Raw genomic sequence first — 23,791 nt, 5'->3', positions numbered from 1 at the left:
TTGTGCTTAGCAGTTGCCCCTGGACAAAGTGAGTGCACTGTTGAACTTGCCCAATAGCCCCCCCCCCCCCCGCGCGCGCGCGCGCAATTGCATATTGGTAATACAGTAGTAAGCAAATTGCCCAGAAGCTATTCACCTATTACTGCAAGTCGAATGGAATCCATTCTGGAAGTCCATTTGACTTCCACAACGTTCATGAACCAAGCCGCAACGGACGTTCGGGTTCCAAAGAATGTTCACAAACCGGAACAATCACTTTCGGGTTTGCGGCATTTGGGAGCCAAAATGTTTGTCTCGCAAGACGTTTGACTTCTGAGTTACGACTGTACTAGTTTTCTCAGGAACCCTAGGCCTTTCTACCCCAATAATCCACCTGAGACAAGTGAAAATGGGTATTTGGGGAAGGGAAGGAAAAGGTATAAGTTGTCTGTGAAAGAAGAATGGGAGAACAAATTATAAAAGATGGGTTGAGAGGCATGTGGTTGTGGAAAGGGAAAATCTGTAAGAGCCTCTGGATCAGCATGTTTTGCCTAAAATAGGGAGGCTGTCACAATACCTCCAGAGAAATGTTATGCTTAGCTTGAGTAAAGGTGAGCAGTGGAACTCCTTTCCATGAGGAAATGTGGCAAATAACTTTAGCAATTTCCAAAGATGGGTTAGATAGCAGGAGAAAGTGATTATGTTGGTGCCCTCCCATCAGATGTCAAGGAGATAAGGTAACTATACAACCTTTAGAAGACACCTGAAAGCAGCCCTGTATAGGGAAGTTGTTGTTTTTTTAATGTTGAATGTTTTATTATGTTTTTATATATGTTGGAAGCCACCCAGAGTAGCTGGGACAACCCACTCAGGTGGGTGGGATACTTACCACTAGTACTACTACTATTAGTATTGTTATTCCAAATTGTACCTCCATCCTTTTTGTGACTAGCAGCCTCTGACATTTTTTTCATTCCTCTTCCCTGGTTCTTTTACATTCATTTCTTCCTCCCACAATAGCTTTCCTCTTTTAACTCCCTTCCATTGTAGTCCCAGTTGGTTTTCTTATTTATTATTACATGTCAATGTTTATCTTATTTTCTTAATTCCTTTAACACCTCCTCTTTCCTTTTCCCCTCAGAGGAGGGATACCTTCCTTCCTTCCATCCCTCTCTCTGCTGGAACCTCTCTGTCTTCTGGTCGCCAGCATGCAAGGACCTTCAGGTGGTGGCATTAGTCTGACTAAAAGACTGTGGCAAGGCTAGGGGGCACTGAGCAGGCTATGACACTGAAGCCCATTTGAAAATGACCCAAGCTCTATTGTTCAAGAAACACTGGCCTAGAATGTTGGGAAAGATGGTATTAGACACATGCTTAATTGTGGGATTACATAACCATTGCTTAGGTTTTAAGTAGGACCAGTAGAATATCCTCAGGGAACATTGTGGCCAAAAGTGGAGTCTCCTACAGTGGTCTGTGTAGATGTGCAAATTCCTGAAGTAAATGAATACTATTTGTTGAATAGGAAAGTTGAGTGAATACTGTACTTGCCCATGGCCCTTCATCTGATGCATAGAGACTTTTAAAACTTGGTTGCACTTTATGGTTCTTTTCGCATGTAAGGGAAGCCATAGTTTCTGCCACTTTTGTGCCCAAGTGTCAGGTTTGTGCACTGTATCCTCCTCTTGTGAGGGGGCAACCTAAGTACACATCTTTGCATAAATCATTGTATCTTAAACTGGGAAGACAATTTAACTGCAAACAGAACTGGAAGCCATAGTTTGAACGTAGATAAACTATGGCTTGCAGAATTCAAAACTTTGCCTGTTTCTACAAAGAAGTAAGTGAGTGAATTGAAGAATGCAAGGTGGGAGAAGAGTAATTAGCCAGACCATGGTTTGCCATTAAAAGTGTAAAGCAATGCAGTTCTGGTCTACACAAAATAATTTATACCCATGTAAGTGAAGGGAAGTAGCCCATTTTGAAATTTTAGACTTCTTACTCTTTGGTGTTCAAAGCAACTTACACAGAAAAATTAAATACTTTTTAAAAGAAAAAGCTGATATGGTGTATTTCATATGCTGCATTACCCCTTGTGATAATAGTCATACAGCCACATTTGTACTCTTAATTTATTCTTTGACCTATGGCAGGTTTCTTTCATCTTTATAATAAGTTTTTAAAGTGAATTCAGATAAATTGGATTCTAACATTTGTAAAGCAGCAAGTAATGACAGTCTTCCTATTGGTTATGCAAGACAGGAGTTTAAAATTGGCCATCTCATGTTGCACAACCAAACAGTGGATGTCTGGAGATGATAAGAGCTTATCTCTAAAGCCCAGCAAGGTGTTAGGCTCATACTTAAAGCAGAGGCTCCTCAGTTTTAAGAATTCTGGCAATGCCATTGGGCTGAAGCGGTTAGAGAAATATGGAGAGTAAATAGTTGATGAAATTTTAAAAGGTAAGGGATTTGTAGAATTTATTAGTCTACTTGGATCAGAAAAGGAAGAGCCTATTATGAATCATGTATGGCTTGAAGATGAAGAAATATTGTTAACCCTTATTTCCAGTAATTCTTTAGTTTTATTCTTTAATTGTATGCCCTCATGTACCCCATAACTGGTGACTTTTTTTACCATGTATGTCTTAATTATAGAATCATAGAATTGTAGAGGTGGTAGGGACCCTGAGGGTCATTTAGTTCAACCCCCTGCAATGCAAGAATATTTTGTCCAATGTGGGGCTTGAACCTACAACCCTGTGATTAAGAGTCAACTAAAGCATCCAAGACAGATGGTCATCCAACCTCTGCTTACAAACCTCCAAGGAAGGAGAGTCCACCACATTCCACTCTTGAACAGATCTTACTGTCAGAAAGTTCTTCCTGATGTTATCTAGGAATCTCCTTTCTTGTACCTTGAAGCCATTGGTTTACGTTGTGCCCTCAGTAGCAGGAGAAAACAAGCTTGCTGTATCTTCCATGTGATATCCCTTTAGATATTTGAAGATGGCCATCATATCTCCTTTTTAAAAAAGTAATTCTGTAGCCTTCCTAGAAAGTAAGTTATGGGTATAGTGATTTATTTGAAATGAGAGAGGTGTAGCTACCTTGTATATTTTTCCTGGTACTGAGTAATGCTCCCTATTGTTACGCAGCAGCATCTCTCTCTCTCTCTCTCTCTCTCTCTCTCTCTCTCTCTCTCTGTGTGTGTGTGTGTGTGTGTGTGTGTGTGTGTTCGTTCTCAGTATTCAGAACCAGCAGGACATGGAATAAAATCGTCAGGGATGGTTGTTTCTGTAATTTTGTGTTATAATATGCTCCCCATTGCAACCATTTTGTGAATGGTCTCCCAACCCTCTAAAAATTCAGAGTGTACCCACTAGTGCAAAACATTTGGTGACCTCAAGAGTAAGAGTTTTTTCCCATTTGAAAGTCAGCCTAAATTTGCATCTAAGCATATAAAATAGCATAATACTTTATGCACATGAGTCATGGACCTGTTCCCTTAGTCTTTTAAGTATCTAGCAACACCACTGTTAAGGTACTTCTGGACAGGGTAAAAAGCTGAAATATATGGCCCGGTTTGCTAGAGAACTGAATTTTGGAATTCTAATAACTTGTACAGGTGTATTGGACATCATACTACCCAGCCCTAGAGGCGGCACATGTAAATAGCTTCAGAAACAACCAAGAAGAAAAATACTTTAAATCTTTTAAGTCACTGGAGTAGCCAACATGATGCCCTCCAGATGTTGATGAGTACAATTCGTATCATACCATGCTGACTGGGGCTAATGGGAGTTGGAAGTCAAACAACATCTGTAGGACACCTCTTTGCCTATCCCTGCATCATGTCTATTCTGAAAGCAGACCCTATCAAATACTTAAGCACACAGTTACAAATCTGTGAACAAATACATGCAAGCGTAATGCTGCATAATCTCTTGTCCATAACCAGATGCACTGAAGCCAGTGCTAGTCATGATTAGTTGGAAGCCAGAGTTTACCTTCTTAATTCTATTCATGCTTAATAAGATTGCAGAACATGTAACACTAACCGTAGAGGGAGAAAACGTTGTGGGATGGAGACTTGGAATCATAGAATTGGAAGGGACATAGAGTCATCTAGGTTTCCTAACAGTTAAATTGAAACATTGTTTCTTAACCAGCAAAAACAAACTGGTAGTCACACCCAAGTGATGGGTAATGTTCCAGTTTTTTTAGCTGGTTTACTGTATTTCAGCCATTTTTCATCTAAACTCTGGAATTTAGGTAGTACGCACTCATCACCAAAGAGATGCCCCATGATTAAAAAAAATAGTGATGTGACCAATCTCAATTTTCATAAGGAAAAGATTGGTAGTTTACTAGAAAATGTGAAATGCCTTAATTATACAGCTACTCCTGTAGCTCTATATAATGTTAGTGCTAAGGTTTCTAGCTAGTTTCTTACCCACAGGAAATTTTGTTTGTTTGGAGAAGCATTCAGTTATTTGAGTCTTTATTTGCAGTCTGAAGTGATATATACCAGACACAGGTTTGCCAATCTCAGTGAGAACTAGACATTGGATGCCAGGGCAGGATGTGGCCTTCAGCCACATCATAAGTTGTGGAAGTTCTGCGAATTATTTGCAAAAATAGTGTCAAAAATTCACCGTTTCACAAGAGACCATTTCCATGTCCATATTTTTCTTTCCCCACAGTAGCTTCTCCTCACACTGTTGCCCAGCCTCTGCTTTCCCATATGCTTTCAGTCTCTGCCAGTGTCCCCAAATCAAGGTTTGTTAAACCCTCACTATTCATATTTGAGCATCTTTCTAATCTATGTATGAGGGGAGGGAATAACAGCAACATTTTAATCTCTCCTGGGGTGACACAGTACCTTGGCCATATCAGTGTGAATCAGATTTCCTGACCCCCACTGCTCCACCCATAATGACTGTTGCCACCGAGCATGCGTAATATAGATGTATAGAATGGGAGATGGAAAGTCCACAGTGGACTTTAAATTCTAAATGAAAGGCAAGCCTCAATAACACATTTAAAGTTTTGAAAGCATCAATCGCTTGGGCAGATGTTAAAGCCTTCTTAAAAGAAGATGGGTTATTCCTACAGGAAAGAATCCTTCTGTCCCCAACGTTTAAATGATACTCATCTGGCTATTGTGTCCAATTAAGTTTGGGAAATTCAGACTTTTCACTGAAGAGAATTCTCTATACCAAATTTAGAATGGTCGGACAAATGTTGATTTTTAATAAAGAAAAACACATCTCAGTGTATATAATCAACTTATACAACTTATGCAGAATAAAGATATGGAAGCCCTTATATGAAAAAGTAAAGAATCTAGGTCCCATATTTACTCATTTCATGTTTCAACATATAAAACTTTCTTCTTCATGTTTTGGCTTATTGTAACTGTGAGTGCTAACCATGATAGTGGCAATATGACCGTGGGGTGTGCATTTGTTAAACTTCAAATGGCAATCTCTTGGTTAGAGCTAACAATGGAAACTGGTGATAAATTCTGATAGGGAAAAGGGCCACTTTGGACAATATGTATTTTGCTCCATCAATGCTGACCTGCAATGCTTGCCTTCGCAGATGGAACATGAGGATTTTGTAATGGAAGGGCATGGCAAGACTCCACCTCCTGGTGAAGAAAACAAACAGTGAGTCATGTTTATTTAAAAAGGGCCTTAATCAGTAAATTATACAAAACATGCAGGATAAATGTGTCTGAAGCATTGCTTCCTTTTTAACATATTCACAGTTTTGTTGTATTACAATTAAATCTTAAGCGGCTAAAATAAGGGTTGTAATCTAAACACACTTACTAGGGAGTAAGCCCAATTGAACACGGTGTGCCAGGTTCAGCTAATGAGCCACGCTCATGGAAACCCAGACAAGGACCTGCTAGGGCAGTGTATATCCTCCTGCCCCCCCCCATTGGCTTTGGTGTGTGTGTTGAAAGAACCCCCAGAATAGCACAGGGAAGAGAGGAGAAGAGGGATCGTTCTGTCTGGCAAGCTGAAATGCTTGGGCTGATGGAATGATTGTCATAGTGCTACATTAAATACCTCCCAGTAAAACTTACTTTTGAATTGATTGTGTCGGGTGGCCTTTCCTGGAGAACATAACATATTGCCAGTGGTGTGTGCAATCACTTTGTGGTGTACATCACTTTGCTAGAGAAATCACAGCAGTATGCAAGGTAGGGCCTCCCTATTAAGTTTATGATGTTTATCTTAGAAAGTATCCTTTTTCAAATGTGGGCCTTACCTTTCAAAGGTAAATTTGGATTTTTCACTTCTAATATGCCCAGACATTAACATGTATATGGTAGCATAGTGAATTATTTTTGGCAGTGCACTCTGATTTTACAGTTTCTGCAGGAGAAAATTGTTTACATGCTCAGTAGCACAAGAAGGTATGTGGTTGCATTGATGGATGCATTAGCCTTTTATTCCTCCACCCATTGTTCTTAGATTCCTAGTTCTCATTCCACACGATCTTCTGTCCCCTTCCAGCTACTCAACTTCTGTACCCTGTCTTTTTCCTCCCTCGTAGGCATGCACATTGAACTTCCTAGCCCTCAACCCTTTGAGCTGTCCAACGTCCTTGCCTCTGCACTCTACCCCTCCCAAGAGTGCACAGCTGCCCTTTTCCCTCTCAGTGTCCCCCCCCCCCTTCTTGCATGATATTCACTGTTCTATCGCTGTTCTATCCCTCATCTACCACACTTTGAATGTTCTTCAATAGAGGGTGGGTTTACAGGTAATAAACATATTATTTTATATGCTTATGGATGGGTAACCTGTTTCAGTCAGAGGACCACATTCCCTCATGGACAACTTCTCTGGGGCCTTGTGCCAGCAGTGAGGTGGGTCTAGCTCAGGGATAAGGGAACCTGTTGGGCTCTAACTCCCGCCAGCACTAGCAGGCATGGGCAGTGGAAAAGGTTATCTCTATTTAACTCACCAGCTCTATTTAATGATTAAAATGTATTCAGTTCATTTAAACATTTTTAAAAGAATATCCTCTTCTCTCATGGTAATACGACTGAAACCTGTGATTTCCTACACACTGCTGAAATTGAAACCAGACTCAATACAATATTTGCTTCTTGTGGTGTTACAGTTTTCTGATACATTTCCAAACAATGCTATCTGCAGTTCTACTTTTTCCCTATATTTTCCAGCACCTTGAGTAAAATACATGCTGCTATTCATGGTGATATTATTATATTATATTATATTATATTATATTATATTATATTATATTATATTATATTATATTTTATATTATATTATATATTATTATTATATTATATTATATTATATTATATATTATTATATTATATTATATTATATTATATTATATTATATTATATTACATCATATTATATTATACACACACAATTTCACTAGTTAAGAACTGTGTGGGTACTGGAAAAAGAGCTAGGTATGAAAGCGTTGAATCCATACTCCTGATTTGTTTAAGACTTCTGTATCTCCTGCATTTTTATTTTTTTGTTTTAAGAGAACTCTGTTTTGGGCTACTTCTACTCGTGACCAAAAAAAAAATCTACTGGTGCCAGGGAAGGAAGAATCTGTGGTAGAAGATAATCCAAAGGCCTACTGATCTTTGGTTAGCACAGAAGTTGTGGGAAGATGGAGGGAAAACAAGGACACCAACCAGCTTTAGGACTGGCATGCTTTTCCAGGGGTGTGTTGGGGGATGGGAGGGCTTCCCATACAGACACCCTTTCCCTTTTACTGCTGTTGTGTGCTGGCTGCAGAGTTTCCACAGTCTCACTAAGAGACTCCCAAGAGTGGTCCTCCAAGAGTGGTCCTCCTCGGTGCAATCCAATATCCTATGGCTCCCAGAGGCTATGGAATTGCACTCTCAGAAACCCTTGGGCTTTGAAATTGAGGATATTTTATAATAGACAAAACTTCAACTAGTATGTGTAACTTTATCTTTTAAGGTCTCCTACTTTTTGCTGATAGCAGTGGTTTTTTTTACTATTTGCCATTAAAGTATGACAGTTGTTCTGTTTTTTTGGATAAAGTCTAAGGAGCAGGTAATTCTGGATGGGACATAGAGCACTCATTACAAATTTGGCAGAAAATAGTAAAATACACGCCTGTTTAAAAATGCCCTTAAATTTGTTTGGTTGTCTGCAGTGGATTCCACTCTTAACGTTGCAGCAGTCTAAAGTTGTGCAGGAATAACACGAATGTGCTTTTATAAGGTTTCAGGAGAGTTAATAAATATAATTCTTAGGATGTACATGACTACCTAACGTAGCCTTTCATAATTTTCTATCTCTCCTACTTTCATAGTCATACTTTAAAATAGCACCTGGAATTGTATAATGAGGCAATGCGGAGGCTTGAGTACGCATGGCCTCCATCAGCCTTTCCCCATCCTTGTGCTCTTCATATGTTTTAGACTACAGCTCCTATAATCCATGACCATTGGCCTTGCTGGCTGGGTCTGATAGGAGTTGGGCATCCTACCACTTGAAAGGCATCAGATTGGGAGAAATCTGGTTATGTCATTAGTTTTGAACTGGAGGATTTCCCTCCATTTCTGAGTCTTGGTGACTGAATTAAGTACATCAGCAGTTGCATTACTATTTTTGTTTCCTCAATCCTTACTCCTCCTTCTTGCAAAAAGAAAAAAAGAACATGAGCAAAGATGACAGCCCTAAATCAAGATTTTTACTTTTATTCTTAAAATTAAAAGGGATATATATATATATATATATATATATATATATATATATGCAGGTTTTGGTGTCCTCGGGTGTCTTCCCGTGTAAAAGTTGGGGTGTCTAGGCGACGTTTCGACGAGGTCTCACTCGTCATCTTCAGGCTGGTGCTTTCGGCTTCTTGTTACTGGAACAGAGCAGGATCTCAGTGTTTGAGTTCCTATAAATACTGTCGAGGAGGTGTGGTGTATAGCCTCCAATGTTCTGGGCAGAGAGGCAGTTCCCAGGCTAGTGTGCCTTTTCTTCTTTTGTTCCTTAATTGCTTGAGGGATATCTCGAGTGATTTCTTGAGTGATATCCTGAGTACCACTTAGGTGGGTCATTAGGTATGGATTAGTTGCTAAAGCCTTTGTGTCTTGACCTCTTGAACTTTGTGAAGAGTTTTTCTGAGAAGATGGCTGTACTGCATTTAGTTGTGCTCTGGCTTGGCTTCGTGTATAGGGGCGAGCTGTGGTTTTGTGGCCTGTGCCAGCCAGATCTGTGTAGGGATTGCAGGGGGGTGCAGCATCCGGAGGTGCCACCATGGTTTGGCTACTGGATGGTGTCTGTAATTTATCTGTGGAGAGGGTCTGGGTTTGGGTCTGGTGTGGTTGATTGGTGATGGCGTTCTGTGTGCCTCTGGATCTGGTGTCGGTTTTTGTGGGGAGGGCTAATTTCCAGATGTCTGGCAAGCGGGATGTGTCGTCACGCTTGTTCATGTTGTGAGGGTGTTTCTCTATCTCGATGGCTTCCATGATTATTCTCTTGTGGTGATGTTCCATGTTAGAGAGCAATTTGGAATCTGCAAAATTAATTTCGTGTCCTGTTTCTTTCATGTGTTGGAAAAGAGAGGAAGTTTTTTCTTCTTTTTTGACGGCATTCTTGTGTTCTGTTTGTTTGTCCAATGTACGTGGCTGGGTTGTATTGGAAGATGGGTTTTAAGTTTGGATTAGGAGAAGCTGGGGTCTGCACTGTTAATCATTTCTATAAGACTGTGGTTTATTTTGTATAATGAACTCTTTAATGACAGTGAAATTAACAATCCTTTTACATAAATTAGGCCACAGAATAAGTCTGTTTAGATGTTTGTTTTCCTCTGCTGTGGAAACCATGGTTTCAGTATTCAGGGTTAGGAGTGACCTCTGTCCAATGGCTGTGGTTTTGATGTTCACTTCTACATGTTGTGAGGGAACTGAGTGAGGAAGCATGTGAACTGCATGCATGTGTGGGGAGTAGCATCCAGCAACATCTTACTAACTTGCTCAAAGCTGTCATGTGAGTTATATGGTTAGACCGATTAGTACCTAGGACTTCCTTGTCCCACAGCTGAAGTGATACAGTGCAGGAAAATGTTGAGGTCATCACATGCTGACCCATGATTTGTCTCTGTGTGGAACTGCATTCTGTATCATACTGAGTTTTGAGGTAAGTAGAATAACAGCTCAGCATGGAGGTAGTCTTTGTGCGCAATTATTGGACTGATTTCTCTTGGTATTTTTTAAAAGAATGAAAGACAATAATAATAATAATTTATTTGTATCCTGGGTGGCTTCCAACATACTGGGTTGACTGGGTTACTCTGGGTGGCTTCCAACATATATAAAAGCATAATAAAACATTGAACCTTAAAAAGCTTCCCTATGCAGGGCTCCCTTCAGATACTGGGGAAACCCAGCCAGATGGGTGGGGTATATTATTATTATTATTATTATTATTATTATTATTATTATTATTATTATTACTGCTTTTGAGCTTTTCCATGTCATGCAGAAAGAGTACTGTATTTTACCTGAAATTCCATTTCCCATCAAAGCATTTGCTTTTGAAGTAAATGTGCAAATACAAGCTCTTGATTGTGACTGTACAAATGAAGTAGGCATTCAAATGATAGCCCCTTTATCTAGAAGCGGCAAAAGTCATTTACTAAAATAGTCCCTTCATGAGCTTTTGAAGCAGAAGAAAAAATAGGATTCATGATGTCCAGACCTTTTTATATAGGTTCACGCAGGTGGTTATTCCTTCTGTCTCAATGGAGGCAAGAGATACATCACATAAACAGTAACTATTATAAGGAAGCTCATTAATCAGCTGTGATACCTCAGTACACTGTCAAGTGACCTGGTAACTGCCATGCCACACTAGTAAGAATCTGTGTGTAAATGTCTGGTTATTTAGAAGGCTAGTGTAGCTAAAGCAAATGAAAGCAAAATTGGGGGCTTGCAATGGTATCTTGTGAAAACAATTAATGTAGCACACCCATGCATTGCTTTTATCATGTCCTTGAATTTAATACTAAAATGTTTTTTGTGCAAAACATGATAACATGTCCATGCTGCACGGAACTCCTAATTAATTCTTGTTATCCCTTTTTGGGGGAGGGGTAATGTGTGTTGTTGATATAATGAGTGAAAGAGCCAAGGGTTTGGATGATGTAGATGTAGTCTGGTTAGAATGTTCTAATGGAAGAGGAATGGTTTAGTTTGGCTGGCACTGATGTGATGTACTTCCCTCAACTTACCAAAGTTCACTCATGCAAATGTGCACACACCCCTTTCACTCACGCACATACAGATGCCCATACTTTCATTCTCACTTCTCTGGTGTAGTGCTTACTAAGGCATTACAGTGATACCTTGGGTTACATACGCTTCAGGTTACAGACTCCACTAACCCAGAAATAGTACCTCGGGTTAAGAACTTTGCTTCAGTATGAGAACAGAAATCATGCTCCGGCGGCAGCAGGAGGCCCCATTAGCTAAAGTGGTGCTTCAGGTTAAGAACAGCTTCAGGTTAAGAACGGACCTCCGGAACGAATTAAGTACTTAACCCGAGGTACCACTGTAGACATATTGAGCTGCAATGTGCTCAATTTTGAGTCATATACGGCTAACAAAATCAGAAGTGCTGCAGGAAAGAGTCTTGGATTTTCCCCAGTTGTTGTTGTTGTTTAGTCGTTTCGTCGTGTCCGACTAAAATAGGTAGTTCTGTTCTGTTTTTAGCCATTCTATTTCTCTCTGACCCTTATTCATTCTGTTCCTCTATGTACCATACTCTTGAGTTGGTTACTGCCAGCTGATGACTACTAGATAATTGCCTCGTATTTGGAATCAAAGCTTCATGCAATGAGTCATCAGTTCAAGAGGTTTAGGATGAATAGTTTCCAAGATGTATGCAGTTGTTTCACTTAATTAAAAATTGGTCTTCAGGTAGTAGTTGCAGTTTTGAGGTGGGTGGGGGTAGATCTAAGAACTTCCAAATGGCTACAAAATTATTCCAATCCCAATGCTAGGAAGGATTGTGTGTTGAAACTTGAAATGAGGCTCTAGTTTTAAAGAAATAACTTTTTTTGTAAAATTCAAGCTCCCATTGTTTGAAGCCATCAGTGGTTTACAGCGGTAAAATACCATACATTCTTAGCTTCCATATATAATTTATTTCTGATAAAGTTCAGAGCTTGCATATACAAATTGATAAGAATTGGTTTATCATTATTAGTTTTTTTGTTTATAGTTATTACAGATGATAAACCAGATTTAATGTCCCTAGTTATCTAATCTTGCAGTGGTGTTTGCTATACCTGGGACATGTTCTGTTTGTTTTTATGGTATTTTTAATAAGGATTCCCAAAATAGTGGTTAGCGTAGAAGGAAGGCATCCCTCTCTCTATCTCACTTTCATTGATTAGAATGTGAAGGTTTGTCTGCATGAACTAAGTACCACAGTACTTTCTCATAATCTAAATCTGAATATCCATTGATTGAATTTTGACTGTTTAGGGCACATGTAATGATCTTCAAACTTGCTAAGTTTGACATTGCTCCGATACTCATAACCAATAGTCTAGTTGCAAAGCTCCTCTGGCTCAGTTGCTTTAGGCCTGCTCAGGATTCTAATTAGACTTTCTAGAAGGAGCAGATAATAATACACAAACTAAAACAGATGCTTTATTTGCATAGCCACTTTCATCACAGAGCTGCTTTTTTTGTGTGAAAGCAAATATCATGCAACTATTGTAGTTCTTGTAGTGGACAAGTGTTCCTTTTTGTCTGAAATGCAGAATTGTGTGTGAACAACCCACAGTGTAAGTGCATCCTATAAATGATGAGGCAGAGTTTAATTGTAAAGGTCTGCATACCGTACTGTTTACTCATAAGTAGCAAGCTTGGCCTACACAGTTACAAGTCAAGCCAAAATCCATGGAAACTGACTCATAGAGGACCATTCTGTGTTTATATGCTGCCCACACCAACCAATAACTAAACATTTGTTTTCAGTTTCTGTAAAAATGTGATGGTTTCATCTTTCCTTTGCTCCCTCCCCTGCCATTCTCACATTGGTGATAAGCTAATTGCCAGCTACAATTTAATTTAAACTGTTTCTTGTAACAGTACCCACACTTTGGAGATCCCTTCATAGATATATTTGCTTTATTTTATTTTGGGTCACAACCTTTGAAATATTCTCTTGTATTCTGATATGTTTCTTCAAGATTCTGTGGCTGTTCTAGTATTGTATTTATTGGAGCCTTATTTATTGGTGCCTAGTCCATTGTTGTGTATTTTCACTTTGTAGGTTGCTTTTGGTACGTACATACATGCATACATACATCCGTACATACATACATATATACATACATAGAAAGAGAGAAAGAAAGATGTGGGAGAGGGAAGACTTTTAAGAGAGTGAAAATGCATTTATTTCTCTAAAGTTGGAGGAACTAAAATTTGAAAAGTGAAATGGTCCCTGTTAAAAACATATAGTGAAAGAAAGCTCCAAAGCAGCAACACTTATAGTTTCCCATGCTGGGCTGACACCACAGTGATCCCTACCCATCCTGCTGGTGGTGCTGTGGCAGTTTGCCACCGTTTCTTATTTAGCTTTTGCAGTTTAGGGTTGGGTGTATATATCTGTAGGAATCACTCTGTTGCACTAATTAGTGGTGAGACCTTTCTTTTTGGTCTAGCCAGGTTCAGATTTTTATGTGTCTCTTGACTGGGCTGAGCTACCGGTAGTTTACTACTATATTTTATGTTTTTAATATATAAAAGCTATTTAATAGCTTTCTCTACAAATAGCCTGTAGTCTTTTGGGGTGTTGTAGTACAACAGATGCAGATCCATATTTAATCTATATGCTTCATCTTTGTGGCCTTATCTCAAAGTAGCCTCAACTAGCATAGAGATCATGGGGACTGTAGTGCAAAGCATTTGGAGGAACAGGCTTCTTCAGATTGATAATGATATGCTGCATATTTTTGCTTTGGAGCCTGTTGAAGGTTCAGATGACATAGAACTTGACAATAGACCTGCTAACTGTGGTACGTTGCTGGAAACATATTAATACATTTCTAGTTGTCCTGGCACATTTCAAAGTGCTGGCTTTGATCTTTAATGCCCTAAGCTCCTGGGGTAGAAAGTATCTTGCAACAACTTCCTCCCCTGCATCTCCTACAAGTTTAATTTAGTACATTGAGCTGATTTTTAAATGACAAGTAACAATTATCTTTAATTTATACAGCCTGAAAAAGAGTTCTGATGAAGTGGAAAGCTTGCTCACTGCTTATTTAAATTGGTTCTAATGTTGCATTTGTATTTTTCCCAATTGGTCTTCAAACAGACCAACCACTATTTTGGAGTAAGGGGAGTGGAAAGCATTTCCTGAAGGTAGGTTTTAAAAAACAATACAGAAAATGTGTTATCCTTCTGGAGCTAAGAAAGGGTTTTTTTATGGAACAGGATTGTTAATGAACCATTTCACACTTTGAAGTAGTTGTCAATTTGTGGATATGGTACAAATTTAGAAGCATTTGCAGATATGTGTGGTGCATTGGGGGCATTTGGAAGAGTGAGAGCTGTTGGCCTAATAAGGAATTGAGCACTTACAAATGAGCATCTCCTACTCTTAAGTACCGTGTTCCTACCACTGTTAACTGTTGCACCTCTTAGTTGCTAGAAGATATTATATGTGAATAATTATTAGAATCAATGTTAAGTTCAGCTGAATAAATTATATTAGACTTATTAGAATAATAATAGTAATAGTAATAATAATAATAATAATTTTTTATTTATATCCCGCCCTCCCCAGCCAAAGCCAGGCTCAGAGCGGCTAACAACAGTAAAATGATAAAACATTCTAAAATCATTTCATTATAAAATTAATTCCAATCAGATTAATGGCAACCATTGGGCTAGAGTTCTGTGAGGATTGCCAAAGGAGGGAGTCAGGCTGTACCCTGGCCAAAGGCCTGGTGGAATAGCTCTGTCTTGCAGGCCCTGCGGAAAGACTATAATTGTATTGCATTTCCCACTTCCTCAGAAGGACTCGGACTACGTTTTGCTATTTACTAATAGAGCTTTCACACACACCATACAAAAGTCCTGTGGAATGGAATAGGCTTCAGATACTGTCTGGAAGAGATAGGGAGGAGACCTTCAGGAGCACAGGTAAAAATGTGTTAGGGCAAACATATTTCATAATAATTCTCAACTTTTTCTGTAAACCATTGTTGCAGCTTGCACTATTGTGGCAACAGTGTTTTACAAACTAGGTTGATAACTGTTATTCAGGAGTGCCTCCAAAGCAAGGTTTATCCTTAAACTTTTTGGGCTTAATGCTTTCCTGTGCACATGGAAGTCTCCTCCCTATTTCTTCCTGTTGTTAGTGCCTTCCTGTTTGTCATAGGGCCAGGGGGAGAGGTAGTCCTGAGTTTCATGGCTGAAAAGGGATTTGAAGCTAAATCTTCTAGTCCATGTTCATTTGGTTCACCATATCATGGAGAGACGATAGCCTTCGTGGCTATTAATTTTTTATTCCATAAATTTGTCTAACCCTCTTTTAAAGCCATCCAAGTTGATGGCTTTCACTGCCTCCTGTAGATGCAAGTTCCATAGTTTAACTCAAGGGTCAGCAAACTTTTTCAGCAAGGGGCCGGACTATTTTTTTTTGGGGGGGGGGTAAACAAATTCCTATGCCATACAAATAACCCACAGATGCATTTTAAATAAAAGCACACATTCTACTCATGTAAAAACACCAGGCAGCCCCCCCCCCCCAAATAACCCAGAGATGCATGTTAAATAAAAAGATACATTCTTCTCATGTAAAAACACGCGGATTCCCGGACCATCCGCGGGCCGGATTTAGAAGGCGAATGGGCCGGATTCAGCCCCTGGGCCTTAGTTTGCCTAGGCATGGTAACTATATGCTGCATGAAGAAGTTCTTTCACCTTTCCTAAATCTTCCAATGTTAAGCATCATTGATGTCCCTCATTTCTAGTGTTAGAGGGAGAAAACTTTTCTCTGTTTCTTTCATGCAATGCATAATTTTATAAACTTCTGTCATGTCACATTTTCTCTAAACTAAAAGTCCCAAACACTGCAGCCTGTACTGATATGAGAGTTGCTCCATCCCCTTGATCATTTTTGTTACCCTTTTCCAGCTCTGAATATCCTTTTCTGAGGCAAGGTGGCTGGACCTGCACACAGCATTCCAGATGCAGTCACACCAAAAATTTGTATACTGGCATTGTCATATTGACAATTGCATCTTCTATTCCTTTCCTAAACATGGGACAGGACCTTCACATTTGAGATCCTCTGCTTGTAGTACTGTACTCTTATCTCTGAATACTACTTGCTGGAAATTGCAATGGGTGGAAGGACTGCTGTTACCCTCAAGACATGCATGCAGTCTTCCTGTAGGCATCTGGCTTTGCACTGGGAACAAAGTGCTGGTCTAGAGGGGCCTTTGGCCTGATCCAGCAGGGCTCTTCTTATGCTCTTTCCCCCCAGGGAAGCTTGCTGGACACCCACTCTGTCATTTGAGTGTCTGATTAAAGATTCACATTTTCCCAGGCTTCTAACTTTTGAGATAGTTTAAGTTTGATTTTATATTTTGTATTATGACTTCACAGTTTTCATTTTTAATTTTGTAAACACTCTAGAAATATTTATACTGAAGGCTGGGTTCAATTAATTATCTTATGTTATGTAGAGCTTGCTTTTGACTTGAAACATAGACTCACTCCACCATGCAGCTCACTAGTGGCTTCTGGCAAGTCACTATATTTCAGCCTAGCCTATCACAGGGGAGTTGTGATGACTAATGAGTATTTCAAAAAAGTATTTTGTGCACTGAAATGGACTATAGAATATTCAGCCTTTATGGTTGGTAATAGCAATAAGTGTAAAGGCTACTGAACAATGGATACAATGTATGTCCATTCATGTATATGCCACTTCCTTGCCAAAATGTCTTCTTAGACTATATTAGTAAAGGACACAATTTAAGCCATTTTGTGCAGCACTGTATAAAATTTTGCAGTATAGTGTGCCTTAATATATAAGTAGTTACTGAATATGCTGAATTATAAAAATACATATGAGTAAGGACATGGAGTAATATTGCAGTCACAGTGATTTGTATCGCAGTGCCATAAAGTATCTGATCCCTTTTTCCATACATTTGGAATCTGAAAATTGAATAGTGATTTTGATAAAAGTGTTGGTAATTTTAAATTGCAAAGAGTAACTTTGAGTTTGTTTGAAAAGCTGGATTTTTAGTCATTAACGCAGTTTGTTGCCTTTATTGATTGAGCAGCTGACAGAAGTGATGGGGTACAAATTATAACAGTAACAATGTTATTTGGGGTGGTATTGCTGTTACCAGTTAATTGTATCGTGTGGATTTTTATATTTTTGGGTGTTGGTAAGCATTGGTGAGAAATGCAAAGTGAAATTGAGAAGCTTAAAATGATGTCTATCTATCCATCCTCCGATGTGTCCTAGACGGCGGACGACAACGACTGCAGCTTTTTACGGGATTGTTATTTTAGAATGTATAATACTGTTGATTATACACTTGAGGAATAGTAGAAAACGTGCGCTGTTGCAGCTTTCGCAAACGGGAGCGCGCGAGAGCATGAAAGAACTGCGTTTCCTTTAAGATGCTAGCTTTCCACCCTCCTTCCTGATTGACAGCGTGCGCGAGTCACATGGCCTGCCTCTATTTGAAGGTCACAAAAAGCTGCTTCCTTTATAGAGACGGAGGGGGAGAGCGAGGAAGAGGGAGTGTGTGTGCGCGCGCGCGCGAGCGAGGGAGAGAGGGAGTTCAAGCCAAGATGGCCGACGGAGTCTCTGCTGGCTTTTGAACATTTCAAATTGAAATCATAGAAATATAGCAAAATCATTTTTGAGATCTCTTAACTTCCATTTTTACCCTGTATGCCTCAACTTGCTGGATTTAAGCACTGTTGCACTTTATGAGGTTAGTAGTAGTTCTATCTTTCTTTGTCGCGTATTGGTTTTTTCTTTTTTAGGGGGTGCGTTTAGTTTGACGGTTTCGTCTGATAATTGCAGCACGACGTTTGTCTCGCGTAAGCGTCTGTGAATCGCTTTGATCTTAGATCAAGTGCAGTTGCCAGGATTTAAAGAAAAATCTAAAAGAAATACGTGGCATATTTTGGGAGGTTTTAAATGCGTTTAAAATACCTTTGCATAGAAACCAGCTTTATGTGTTAAATCTTTCTTTTCATAAGGTTCTCAGAGTGCCGTCTACACACACTTGAGGCTTGTAAATCTGCTGCAAAAATTAGCATAAATTAAATCGTCTTGCATTCTTGTTGCTAGGATTGGCATATTATATAAACCTATAGTTCTTAAGAGATTCAGAGGGCAAAAATAATACAGCAATGTTTGCACGTTTCTTTAAAACACGGCTTTCGAATTAGTATTGAAGCAGTTTGAGATTTTTGAAGATGCCTACGTTCAAAATCTACCATGCATAATGTATAGGAGTGCACATTCTCTTGCGTGCGGGTGCACCCCCTCCCCCAGTGTGACTGCATCCCCTCCCCCTTTTCCGTTGCAACCAGATGCATTTTATTTGGATTGCAATTGGAACTAGATGGTCGCACTCTGTAAACATAGCATGTAGAGTTCAGAAGAGGCAATCTTACTAGTTAATGTCAGTTGAGAAAATGGTCTCCTGCTTTAGAATCCTTTCCTTTAGTGGCTTTCCCCTCTTCTTTCTGGAAGTTTTAAATCTGGCAATGTTGGCACCAATATTTTTTAAAAACAACAGTGGAATGTGAAATAAGTACTTTGATTTTACATATTTAATGTGTTTGAAATGAGAACTCATGAGAAGAATAAAGATGATACAGTATCTTACATGGATTTAAAATTCTTTCCCTTTAAAACTAAGCCCTGTGTTTCACATCTCTCCAAAGGAAACAGTTCAGCAATGGGGGATCATTGTAAATCTTGCTTTCTGTGGGCAAGCCCTTCCCCCTGCATTGTGTGAATGTGATGTAATGCACCTCTCTGTGGGGTAGAATTGAATAGGACAATGTGAATTTTGATTGTCATGTATTTTCTCCCTCTTTCTGAAAGGCCTTGTGTTCTGTTTGTATTATGTTTATTTCTATAGCAGGAGGATGGAGCTAGTCTGAATTTCAGTTCTGTAATTGATAAATTACAATAACATTTAGCTGACTTTATGGCCCTCACTGACTTAATATGTTTCTTGCAGCACACAGCACAAGTCAAGTAAAACTTGAAGCATCTCAACAGTTTTTTAACCAGTTTACACAGCTTAATGACACAATTATCAGTATTTTAAGCAATGTTGTTTCAAGCCTAGTTCCATTGAGAGTCTGTTCCCTCCTTGAGCTTGTTACGTACTTGTGTGTGCGTGCACACATGTATGCAAGTGGGTGACCTACTTAAGACAAAGTAACCTTGGCTCAGTTTTGAGGGTTAACTTGATTAAGTATGCAATGCAGCTGGCATGCTTCTGTGTCACATATTTCTGTATCATGTAGAGAAGGGCATAGAATTAAACATTTAAAAAGAAAAAGAAACACTGTCTTTAGAAGTCAGCAAAGATGATGGATACTGTTTGAACCATGAAGGCCATCATACAGACTTGGTTAATGTGAACTGTTTCCTGGGAGAGGGGTGCAGAAAGCTATGGCTAAGGTGACTGAATTTAAATCATCTAGAAGACTCTACCATTTTGAAATTCACATTTTCTAAACAAATATGCTGGTTGCTATTACAAGTAAATTGCAAGAAAACAAAGACTTTATACAGCCTAAGAGCACAGTCTAAAATCTCTGGTCATGCAGCCACATGCAGTGAGAATGATGTTTGCTTAGGAAATAAGGACTGGTATCTTTGTCTGTGTGGATCACTTCCTTGGATAGAAGCAGCAAACATATGGACATGGAATTCTGAATAAACATGTGTAAGGCCCTAGGTGTTTAGAACATTCCACATGCAATGGCTAGTGCTTACTGGGCAATGTATTTCTTAATGAGATGGAAGGTTAGATGTACATGCTATCTGGTTAATGGTAAATATTCATATTGTAGTATTTTGCTAAGTTCTTGTAGTGAAGGGCAGAAAACAGAGGAGTACAGAATAAGAACATAGCCCTGCTTATTCAGTCCAGAAGCCTGTCTAGTCTAATGCACTGGGAAGACCATAAACATGGCGTTAAAGCAATAGCTCTCCTGCTGTCACCTACCCCCACAATTGGCATTCTGTTATGTACTGCCGCTGAACATGGGAGATAAAGGACCCCTGACCATTAGGTCCAGTCGTGGCCGACTCTGGGGTTGCACGCTCATTTTTGAGTCCACGGCTCCCTTAACCAACTACAAGCTGGCAGTCTCTCACCCTTTTTTTTGAACCTACTCCCTTGTGGAGTGTTCCCCCAGCCTCCTCTCCCCTCTCCTTGGGAGTCCTCTGGGCAGCCACTGCTGCTGCCCTGGTCTCGGAGCTGCCCCCCCCCCCCCAAAGAGAGATGCCTCCCAGAGGCACAATTCACCTGTGGAGGTTATGGCCAGGGCTGCTACAATAAACAGCTGTGCAAGCCTTTGGAGGCAGAGACGCAAGCGGGCATCAGAGGAGGGAGGTAAGGAAAGAGGGACAGCGGCCAGTGTTGCCCACAGCACCCATAACCATCAGGATTCAAAATTAGCAGGGTGCCAGGCACATTTTTGCACTTAAAGATTCTCCAAGCACCTCAGAAAGTCTGGGTGCCATTAATTCATGCTTATCAAAATAATAAATAAAAAGTGTTGCCTCCCCTCCCGTGGTGACTAGACATTCTGTTTTGGCGCCCACAACCCAGGTCCCAGAAGTCATTTGGCTCCTAGCTATTCTATCCCAGCTTCTAACACTGCTGACCATCATTCAAGGCACCCCAGAGTGCCACAGCACACTGGTTGAAAACCATTGGCCTATAGTGTAAAGCAACCTGTAACTGAGTTTTAAGAGGCTATAGCCCAAATCCTTGTGTTATTAGACTGTGGACAAATGTGCCCACATTCTCCTGCCTTTGCTTTGTGATCTGTAATGGGACTTTGGGGTTAGTTAAGCCATACTTTCCCATTGCTTAGGAACTGGGAACCTGAATTAATCTTGAACTACAAATGGGGTCTGGTTTTAGAGCTTGGTTTGAAGTCCAAGTTTAAAATACAGTTTCCTGGTTCATATGTAATGAGAGAGAGAGAGGTTTACTAAACCACAGAAGTATTTTATTATGTTTTGTCAGAGAGCAGAATTTAGATCTTAATCAGTGTATAGGCTTTAACATGTTTTGCTTTATATTGAATTGAGATTTCATTGCATACCTGGTTTATTTTTAAATTTAAATGCATTTTAAAGTTTAGTCTCAATTAAAACTGTCCATCTTTATTTATAGCAGACAATGTATTCATTGGTCTTTGACTTCCCCTCATTCTATTAGTTCATCTCCTCGTTTTCAGCTGGGTTGATTGGATGCAACTTTCCAACATGAAAAAGAATACAAAATTGAAAACTTCATTCTGTACTCCCACTGGAATGTACCCTATAGAAATGTATAATGGGAGTAGTATTCAACATTAAGCAATTGAAATATAAACTGGTGTGTGTTTTGGTGCTATATTGAGTAATACTATGAATCCTGTTGGAAGAGTTGGTTAATAACCATTAAACGATCATCCTTGGGAGAATTGGCTTTTCTTTTTCTTTTTGCTCTGATGGCTGTTCCATTGAGAGTACATAATTGAAGGTGAACTGGATTTAGCTTTATGTGCTAAATAGTGAAAATGCTCTGTTACCTTTTCATGACTGGCATCATGCTCTTTGACACAAAAATTTGGAAGAACAAAGGTGTGTGGATTCTCCACAACTACTGCTTTTCAGAGTACACCAGATCTCTTGGTTTTGTCCTTTACTATCATGGCTTTAAAATCTTCCTATCCCTGACATTTCATAATCTAGCCTGTGCCTTCTATTTCTACTAAATGATGATGTTTCTATAGAGCAATTTATTGCTACTTTCCCTGCAGCATTCAATACTCCCTAAGGACTAGGCACATTTTGCAACTTGCTATGGTCCTATTGTGACCTATTTTAGATGTATGGGCACATGTATTGTGTCTAGGCGCTTTCCCTGCTTGGCGTACAAGCGCTGTCCTCCAAGCTCCTAGCAGCGTTGGAAATTAGCCAGTTGCCAGTCACATTTTGCAACTGGTAACCAGCCTTTTGTGTCTGGATGCAGATGTCCAGGTGCCACCCTTGGCACCTAGCATCTCCACTGGTTGCAGTCAGCTGGTCTGCCAGGCACAGCAGCAGCAAAAGACATGCAACTTTTTCTGTAGTGCTACCCCCACCAAATGCCTGATCTGCCCAGCAACACAGTAGCAAAAGACACATCTCCACCCCCCGCTGCGCTGCTGGGTGAATCAGGTGTTTGGTGGGGTAGAACATATCAAAAGACACGTCTTTTACTGTTGCGTTACCCTGCAGACCCCCTGGTTTACCACCAGCAAAATAAAACAAAATTTAAAAAATTGCTCCTACGTTGGCTGGGTGAATCAGGTGTTTGGGTAGCAAAAGCCACTTTTTCCTACCACTCTATCCTTCAATGTAAGAGTGAATTGGTCAGACTATGAGTGTAATTCTATGCATGCAGTCTTAAAAAGGTAAAGGTACCCCTGCCCGTACGGGCCAGTCGTGTCCGACTCTAGGGTTGTACGCCCATCTCACTTAAGAGGCCGGGGGCCAGCGCTGTCCGGAGACACTTCTGGGTCACGTGGCCAGCGTGATGAAGCTGCTCTGGCGAGCCAGCACCAGCGCAGCACACGGAAACACCATTTACCTTCCCGCTATAAAGCGGTCCCTATTTATCTATTTGCACTTAAGAGTGCTTTCGAACTGCTAGGTGGGCAGGAGCTGGGACCGAAAGACGGGAGCTCACCCCGCCGTGGGGATGCATGCAGTCTTACTCAGCAGGAAATCCCGTTGAGCTCAGGTAAAACTTATTTTGAGGTGTGTTGCAAGATTGTAGCCAAAACTACATTAAGTGTGAGTTGTTGTTGTTGTTGTTGTTGCTACTGTTGTTAAATTTGTATATCCCCCTTCATCCAAAGATCCAATGGCAGTTTCATCATATTTTACAGTCTTGACTACTTTTGACTAAGAAAACATGTTAGATGTTTATAGAGCATAAAAATTGCTACGTACCTTTTGTTCGTAAAACATAAGGCAAATAAACATAAGGCAAATAAATATTCCAGGTCAGATTCTAAATTTGTTTAAAGCTTTGGGATACTTTTTTTATGAATTCTGAAATTTTCTGCTCTTCATTTTTTAAAATGCTGCTTTCTGGATTTTTTTAGAATTGCTTCTTTTTCACTCCCATGACTAAACCAGACTAAGGCAACCTTGGGTGAACTGTAAATCCAACAGTATGAGGGAACCTTTTTCCATTGTTCAATTGCTATAGTTAAAAATAACTTACATATGCTTTCTCTTTCATTGAATAGTTGTTCTCAAGCTCAGTGATGAGAGGGGTGTGGTTTCAAATGTTCTTAATAGCAACCATTGAAATTCTATCCTATCCTCCTCCTAGTCCCACTGCTCTACCTGCATGGGTGGTTGCTAAGGAGGCGATAGTAGAATCAATCCTCATTCTCAAATGGGACTTAATAGGCATCTTTAAGATATGCTGCTGCCATATTCATAAATACCGGTACCCTATACCCTCTCCTGG

At 39.8% G+C, this 23,791-nt stretch overlaps 1 protein-coding gene across 15 annotated transcripts in view; it reads left to right on the top strand.

Moving 5' to 3' along the window:
* The window catches only part of TNRC6B (trinucleotide repeat containing adaptor 6B), a 95,900-nt gene that overhangs the window by 11,745 nt on the left and 60,364 nt on the right, over window positions 1-23,791 (top strand). For 5 of the 15 annotated variants that reach the window (XM_077934948.1, XM_077934944.1, XM_077934943.1 and 2 more), the window contains 2 exons: window positions 4,685-4,760; window positions 5,586-5,653. The exons of 2 other annotated variants lie outside the window; for them this stretch is intronic. In XM_077934948.1, coding sequence (XP_077791074.1) covers window positions 4,685-4,760; window positions 5,586-5,653 — 144 coding nt within the window. Of the gene's footprint in view, window positions 1-4,684; window positions 4,761-5,585; window positions 5,654-17,671; window positions 18,008-23,791 lie in introns of those variants that run through there. 8 more of the 15 variants (XM_028746143.2, XM_028746134.2, XM_077934938.1 and 5 more) reach the window with 4 other exon arrangements.

The sequence above is a fragment of the Podarcis muralis genome, chromosome 10, assembly GCF_964188315.1.
Source record: "Podarcis muralis chromosome 10, rPodMur119.hap1.1, whole genome shotgun sequence".
Classification (NCBI taxonomy): Eukaryota; Metazoa; Chordata; class Lepidosauria; order Squamata; family Lacertidae; genus Podarcis; species Podarcis muralis.
This window is presented reverse-complemented; position numbering and strand designations above follow the sequence as displayed.